We start from the raw sequence: 8,590 nt of genomic DNA, 5'->3' as shown, positions 1-8,590 counted from the left end.
TCAATCATGTTGTGCTGATAATGGCTGGTTATTAAAGTGTGATGATCCTGTGCTGATACAGGAGCTCCCTTGGATAACAAATTGGCTACCGTGGCACATAAATCAGTTTTTCAAGTCTCCTCTCCAGGGATGGTAATTAAAGAAGTCGCTCATGAGAGACTTTGATTGCCTGATAAGACTTGTTGGGAGTTACCTGACAAAGGGGATTGGAGGCTGTAAAGGAGAGGTCTGTGAGGGGTTGTGCTGAACAGCATTTCCCTGCTGTGGATCACGGCCTCCAGTGGCTTCTGAAAGGGTCAGGAAGTTTTAAGTGGAGTGTCACACTTAAAGAATATGTCACTGCTAAAAATAAAAAAAAACCCCACTAAATGATCCCTTGGAATCTGTAAGGTTTGAGTGTCAGATGTGGCTGCTGTTATTTGCAAGCATTTAAATTGCCATGGGAGCATCTTGCTGTCCTTTAATTGCTACTCCCAGCTGCAAACCGTTTGAGAAACTTAATTTACAGTGATCCCACCTGAGATACAGGAGACCCTTGACCCAAAAAATACTTCAGTAGTGGGGGAAGATGGGAAAGGAGATACAGAATGGCTTTCAGTTTGAGCTGCCTGGGCTAAAGAAGAGTTGTTTTGAAAAGCTTTTGAAACTTTCCTTGGGTTTTTTGGTTATCCAAGGATTTTTCTCAATAAGAGTCCTTGTAAATTTAGGAAGCTGTGAGTATTTTAGGCAAGTTTATATGCAGACCATGTTTTTACCCAAGGATCTGCAAATACCCAGCTAGGTACACACATTGGTGAGACAACCCTGGTGTCTTCCAGCTGTGAGGTGCTGCTGAGCCTTCACTGCTCCAGCTTGGGGTTGAAATGACCAGTTATAAATTGTTAATTTATTTTTTACTGTTATCTTTCAGCCTGCTCCTTATTTAATATATTTTAAATTTCCTCTTCTTCAAAGTTCTTGTATTTTTAAGGTCACATTCTGGATGTGTTTTCAGTTTTTATGATATACCCACATCAGTGATTGAGATTTTTTTTTTTAATATTAAAAACACTGTGGAAAGTTTTGGGAAATGCTTTTATGAGTTTTCTACTAAGCTGAGAGGTCAAATCTGGAGGCTTCAGATATTTGTTCTTAATAATAATATTTTCTACAGGAGAAGTAAATCTGTTGTGTTACTTTGCTGATATTGTTACTTTTTGTGAATAATAAAAGAATTTTCCCCTTTTCCTTGCAGCATTCCTGATTATCCCTATCAAACACTATGATTCAAGTTCTTTAGATTCTAATCAGGCATGAGTAAATGTTTGAAAAAAAAAAAAGTTGAGTTTTGATTGTGATAAATTTGCCTTTCATACATGGAATACTAATTTACACTCATTTTACATATATTATAAAATGTGTTTTTCTTAGCCTGTAGTCTGTATTGACTCGTATCTAAACTGATGTGGGCACTGTCCTTTATCAGGTGTTCATGCCTTGAAGGTGCATTTGCAATGTAGAAAAGCAGAAATCCTTTTGTGTGCCTGTTTGAAGGGAAAAGTTACAGAACCAGGAGCTGAGACAAATAAATACCAGTAATCTCTGGTCATGTTGTTACTTTGAACTTTTTGGCATTCTTCAGTCACCCTGAAATATAATAAAAGTAACCTGGGCTAGGGGAATGAGAAGAACTTTAAGGTCTCTTCCAGCCCAGACTTTTCTGTGATTCTGTGGTCTTATTTCATCAACAGCTGTCCATAAATTTCTGCATAATATTGCAGCTCTAGTGCACTTCATAACTGAAGGGAAGGTGACTATCTCCTATTTGTGTCTCAGAAATAATTAAATATTGTGAGAGATGTGAAGTGTCAGGAAAAGAACCTTGTTGGATAATGCAATTAAACTGCCTTTTTTTCCTTTTTTTTCCTCTTTAGCTGAGCTTTTTGGATTGTAGACAAACATAATTTTTGGATAAAAAATTTAAAGTAACAGCAATGAATTCAAACCCATGCAAATTCTTCCCTCACCTGTCTTTCTCTCTCTTTCATGATGCCTGTGATGCAGTTTCATTTGTGACCAAACTGTAGCCAGTTTTAGGGGTGACAAAGCATCTCTTTCAAACATCCCAGGAAATTCAGCACATCATTTTAGGTGGAGAGCACACAAAGAGATTGCACCCTGGGGAAACAGCAAAGGGCTTTTTAATCAGGGAGCACACGATTTTTCATCACTGGAATTCAGCCAGGACAAGAATTAACTCTGTGACGGTGTTTGCAGGGGTCTGAGGATGAGAGAAGAGACGAGGATCTGACTCCATGTTTCAGAAGGCTTGATTTATTATTTTATGATATATATTACATTAAAACTATACTAAAAGAATAGAAGAAAGGATTTCATCAGAAGGCTAGCTAAGAATAGAAAAAGAAGGCGTGAATAACAAAGGTTTGTGTCTTGGACAGAGAGTCTGAGCCAGCTCACTGTGATGGCCATTAATTAGAAACAACCACATGAGACCAATCACAGATCCACTTGTTGCATTCCACAGCAGCAGATAACCAATGTTTACATTTTGTTCCTGAGGCTCTCAGCTTCTCAGGAGAAAAAATCCTAAGGAAAGGATTTTTCAGAAAATATCATGACTACATTAACTCTTCCGCTTTTCCCAGAAGTGACGTGGGGCTGACTGAATGCTCAGTCTTGCCCAAAAGAACTTATCCTGGGAAATGTGATTTCCTAGGAAAGGCTTGAGAAGTCTGAGACCAAAGAAATTCCCTGGTTGGTGGCTGTGTTCCTTTCCTTCCTTGGAGCCAAGTGTTCTAACACAGGGTTAAGTGATGGAGTGCTGGGAATTCCTGGGAAGCTGCAGCAGCAGTGGATGCTGTGCCTGCTCTGTGTGCTTGGCTCACATCTGCCCGTGTCTTTCCAGTCTAGTTAAGCTCAACCGTTTCTGCACAAGCCATTTGATTATCTTTTGTTTGGTTTCTCAGTCTGGCTGCTTACTATAAACATACCTACTGTATATGTTGTGGCCTTGGAGGGCAGCAGTGCTGGGAAAACTTTCCCACAGTGAACTCCAAGTGGTGTTGAGACTTCAAAAAATAAATTCAACTTCCATGCTGACAAACAGCCTTCATGTGCTTTAATGTCCTTCCACTAAGACTGCAACAGCAGCATTAAAGTGAACTTCCCTACAAATTATGATGTTAGATAAGAATGTCCTTACTCAAATTTCCTGAAGCTACTCAGCAGTTATTTCTGTAGGGAACATGCTGGCTGGCTGGGTTTGGTAGATTAAAGTAAGAATTTAGGGCAAGGTTCAGTTTAGCTGTTTACCATTTCAAAGTCTTAAGTGTTCTTAACTCTTTCATGTGTGTTTTTACCATCCTTGTTTTGAAAACAATCCCATTTTGTCTTTGATGAACCTTAGGGGGGAATTTGCAATGAGCCTGCAGATGCAAGTGGGGAGGTTTTATTCCCTGAATCCTTACAATATTCTGTGAGTGGACTGACACAGGCTGAAGTTGGGCATTATTGGAGATACCCATCCCTGGAGAAACTTCTTCCAAAGAGTGGAATGGGGCTTTGGAAGGGTAGTTTGGAACCATGACTTCAGTGTTGTCATTGTTGCGGTATTTACTGAGCAAAAGAGCAAAGCTTTGGTGGGAATTTCTGCACTGGACCATATTTTCAGCCTGAGGGATGGAATGTAATTGATGAGGATGAGACTTGTGGAAGTACTTAAAGCTCAGATTTGTGCTTTTCCTGCACTGTCCTTGTTTTTGGGGGAAAGCATTTCAACTTTTGTCAATGCTTTGAGTGAAGCATTCCAACTTCACTCATTACTTGCATTGATAGCTTTAAAATTGTATAATTCATAAATGTTTAGTTTTGACTGCTTTAGGTGTTAAAAAAAATAGAAATTGAAAATACTGAACTTAAAAATTATGGCTAATTTGCCTGAAATGCAGTTTTGGAATTTTATTTTTATGTACGTTTCTACAATACTTTTTTTCAATTTAAGAAAAAATATACATTTTAATAAAGTAGATTATCTCTGTTATCTTTTCTTCATGGGGATCTCATCACCCAACACCTTCACAGCTCTGGTTTTGGAGAAAGAGAAGGTGACCATTGCACTCCTCACAAATTGAAACATGATTTCTTGTCAGACTGCCTAATAGAGCAGGGGAATCCAAAATCTTTTCTACAAAGACATTCAAAATACCATTTCTGTTAAGAAGTGGTATTTACAAATTAGAGTTCAGTTCTAGTTCAAATAAAGATGTCTTTCATGATGACATTTATTTGGTTCATACTCTTAAAAAAGCATGTGATTTACTGCTCTTCTCATGGCAGTCCTTCAGTTTCATACATATGTATTTTGGCTTGTCTTTGACCTTTTGCTTATTATTTTTAAATTTGCATGTTTCTCGTAAATACAGACTTTTTTTTTTCTTTTTTGGGGGCATTCTTTATTGTGATATTCCCTCTTTAATGTGGTTTAATTTGGAGAACAAGAAGTTTTGCAGAAGACCAGCATGAAAAGAATGAATGTTGAGGCATTAAATGTTTACAGATCAGTTTAAGTGGATATAATCCACAACAAGTAACAAAGTGGGAACATTTAACTTCAAAGCACATATGGCTGCTGTTACAAAATCAAAAAATGCAAGACTTGGGCCCTACAAAGTATTAGAGACACATTTTCCTTCTTTCCCATAAACAAGTAGGATGTACCTTAGCTTTTCAGATGGTTTTGAAGTGAAGGCTGCAAACAGCTGAATGCCATGGGCAGATAAAGGATTTTAATTAATTGTAAATATTTACAACAATTTTTATATTACTTTGGCTTAAAAAAGCCAAAGTAAAGGGTGATTCTGCATGACAGACAGGGTTTTGGGGAATCATGAAGCCTTTGAAATGTGGCTCTGCAGTCTTCTCCAGATTCCACCAGATACTGGTCAAGGCTTCCACTGCTGCCACTGATGCCAAGCTGGGGAGTGCCTTGAGCTTCTGGTGAACACCTTCAGCCCTGGGCATGATCAGGAGTGTGGGCTGGATGGGGAAGTGGCCAAATTGAGGTGGGAGGAGGAATAGAATACCAGTAAAATGGAGGTGGAAAATCCTATTTCAGGTACAAATGTGTTGGACAAAGAAAATCCTCCAAAATTTTTCCCGTTTGGAATTTCTGTACCTTTTATTTCCCTCTTTCTTGATTTGCTTTTCCTTCCCCTCACTGGATCTCCTGTGGTTGGTGCTCCAGGCTGATCCCACTCCTGTATTCCTCTCCTCACAGTCTCTTCTGTGTCCAGAATTCCTCTTTTTTGTGGCAGTGGGTGCATCCAGGATTCATTCCCTGGTGGCTGCCCATGGATTTAACTGCCAACACAGGATACTTTGTGTGAAGGAAAGTTGGGTGTAACTGTTTTAGTAAACCCCCTGATAGTAAATATTGTTAAATTATTGGTTTCCTGATGCTTTCAGCTAATGTATTAAAATTTTGGATAACATCATTCATTGAAATTGAAGGTATGTGTTAAGTGTGAGTATCTGCAGCGACTTCTGGGTGAAGTATGACAACTCAACGCCACACTGAAATCCTACATCACCTTTTGGGACAGGAAATGAATAATACTGTATCAAATTGAAATTTCAGAGGGATTAAGCCTCTTTTCCACTGATAAATTCAACACACAAATTTATTTCATGCTACTGCAGAAAGTGCAAGCATTTGATATGTTTGCCATGCCTCGTAGATCAACCTAATCCTACAACTTGTTTTTTTTTAATGTGTATTGCAATCTCCTTCATATTCCAGATCTCACTGCCACATTTTACAAGATTATACCCTTGAAAGCTTTTTTTGGGCATTCTGCTTTCTCTGTGATGTGATGTTTGAGCCTCCTTGTCTGAGAAAATGAGAAAGATAGAGTTGTCTGATAGAGGAAGTGGGTTGGGAACAATGCTTTGTCTCCAGTTCTTAAAAATAGTGATTAAGAGAGCTGTTTTAATTATATAGCCATGTTAATGAATTATTTCCTTATGTTTTGTCTCTATAACTTACATGTGTGGCTATAATTTCAATGCACCAAACTGTAATTTTTCAAAAGCACTACATTTTAATCAGTACAATCTGTATATGTATTGTAGCTTTATCCTGATTTCAATGAGATTTTAGCCAACAAAGTTGGAAGTCTTTTGCATAAACCTATGTATGTAGCTGCCAAATATTTTTTATGATATGCATTGATGGAATTTTTACAACCACAGGAGGTGGGAGGAAAAAAGTGCAATTTTTTGGTCCAAAATTGCTGAGTAGATTCCCAACCAAATGATCTTCTAGGAAGATTTCCTATTCCTATAAGATTTAAGGCATGTAGAAATCTCACCTGTTACTCTTTGAGTGATGCAGTTCCTGTGCTAAGTATGGTTTAGTTATGATGTCTTGGACTAAATCAGACATTGTTTTCTCTGCCTTGTTTTTCAGTTAGAAAACCCCAGATACCTGCGAGAAAAACGGGTGCCAATGACTGTGGTAGGTATTTATATTCCCTTGGTATTTCAGAAGGGCAAACAAACCTCTTATGTTATTTTTAACCACTGGTCAGGATTGATTGTACTTGGATTTACTGGTTTTGACTTCATTGGTTGTTTTGAACTTTTTCTTCAACAGATGACACCTAAAATTGACTGTGGGCAGAGCAGCCCCTCTCAGTACCACCAGGCACTGCTTCAAATGCAGGAGAAAGAGGTAGGATTCTTTTCCTTGGAAATTGGGCATTAACAAGGAAGTTATTGTAGCAGAAAATCTCATGGAAGAGAAATTTGCTGAAGTGACAGGGCTTGTCATTAAATACTTCATGGATTTCCCAGTTATTTTGGGAGTAAAAAAGACTTTCTGAACATATTTACCAGTCCTTTGAAAGAATTTTTAGTGGAGAGTTTGAATTCTAGGAATTTTCCAAATTACCTTTTAATAGAGGCAGTGAAACCTTTGATTTAGTGAGGACTTTTGTTTGCCTTCTATATACCTTTCAAATTGAGCAGATTTTGACCTTATTTCTGATAGGATCTACATTATTTCTGTATTTGCTTCATTGAGCTCCAATCCTCTTTTGGTCATATGGGGTTTTATTTTACTTCTTTGTAACTTTGTGAATTCCTGAGATTACTGCCCAAGCTTGGCTGTCTAATTCTCTCACACCATGGTCTTTTGCTTTGAATATGTGTAAAAGTAAAATTTTGTGGTCATTTTTACCTTTTTCATGCTTTAAGGAAGTCGACTGCCCGAGATATTTTGTCACAAGCTGCTAATTTTATTTTAAGCTGCATTTTGTCACAAGCTGCTCATTTTATTTAACACATTTCTTTTTTTGAAAGATAGTGAATTAATGGGCAGAAAAGGAAACTCAAGGTGCATTAGGAAAATGATTAATAGAACCCCAAACCCAACCAACCAATCATAAAAAAAACCAACAAAAAGCCAAATCCAGCACTCTGCTCTGTTTGTCTTCAAAATTTCTGATTTCAGCCATATGCTCTTGGAAAATTGAGACAATGTACATAGTCCCCTACTATCCAGAAGGACCTAAACCCACAAAGTACCCCAAATATGTCTGCGTTGGGGAGGAAAGGGCATCATCAGCAAAGCAGGAAAATATTCTTTTATTTCATTGGTGTCTTGTAAGGACACATGGATTGGAAATGCCCTAAAGTTAGTTCCATGACAATTCAGAAAACATCTTTAGATACAGAGGAGGGTAAAACTGGTTGGCAGATGCTTCAGCTGTTAATAAAAGGATGTGTATGAAATGTCTTTGGGTGCTACCTTGCTGCCTCACTCAATGCACAATCCACCGCCTTTCACTTTCTCTGCTCTGCTGTTGACTCTTCTTCTGGATTGACAATGTTCAAACCACCAGTGCCTCAGGATGAGGCAAGGTTTCATAAGATGTGAAAATAGCCCAAGAAATAAATAAATTGAAAGCACAGTGTTGTCATTTAAACAATATTTTCAAATTAAATAAACAGGATTCCATGCCAAGGAGCTACATAAAATAGCCAGTTAATACTTTGCTAGTTCAGTGGAAAAATCCTCTAAGCCACACAGTAAAAAATCCAGGACTTTTTGCTAATGGTGCTCGACTGTGGGCTGGTTTGAACTGGAAAGGTTACAGACAGTGTTTCACAATCACCATGTGTGTGCTATTAACGAGAAAACTTAAATGTGTTTTCATCTTATTTTGTTTGTGAAGCTCAATTAGGAATAAAGTCCTTTTCATTTATAGAATGTGAATGTATTAACAGAGAAATGGTGCTGTACAAAAGGGTCCGGGGGAACCATTAACTGTTTTCAACCTCTTTGTAGTACAAGGGGAGAACATAAAATAGGATAACAGCGCTCCTCCCCAAAAGAGCTCATGCCACCAGGGAATTCCTGCACCTGTTTAGAGTCTGTAATGCTGAACACATGGCCATGAGCAGTGATAACCACATCACAGCCCCGCGAGAACGCCGATGTCATCAGGCAGCGGCTTTTAGTCAGCTCTTCCCCAAATTCTTCTGACGTGGATGAAACCGTTTGGGAAATGGTCATTACTGAAAAATTGTG

At 38.2% G+C, this 8,590-nt stretch overlaps 1 protein-coding gene across 2 annotated transcripts in view; it reads left to right on the top strand.

The window, feature by feature from the left end:
- Positions 1-8,590, top strand: part of CEP112 (centrosomal protein 112) — a 163,048-nt gene that overhangs the window by 12,716 nt on the left and 141,742 nt on the right. For both annotated transcript variants that reach the window (XM_031063337.1, XM_014310204.2), the window contains exons 7-8: positions 6,467-6,514; positions 6,653-6,730. In XM_031063337.1, the coding sequence (XP_030919197.1) occupies positions 6,467-6,514; positions 6,653-6,730 (126 nt within the window). The remainder of the gene's footprint in view (positions 1-6,466; positions 6,515-6,652; positions 6,731-8,590) is intronic.

The sequence above is a fragment of the Geospiza fortis genome, unplaced genomic scaffold, assembly GCF_000277835.1.
Source record: "Geospiza fortis unplaced genomic scaffold, GeoFor_1.0 scaffold153, whole genome shotgun sequence".
Lineage (NCBI taxonomy): Eukaryota > Metazoa > Chordata > Aves > Passeriformes > Thraupidae > Geospiza > Geospiza fortis.
This window is presented reverse-complemented; position numbering and strand designations above follow the sequence as displayed.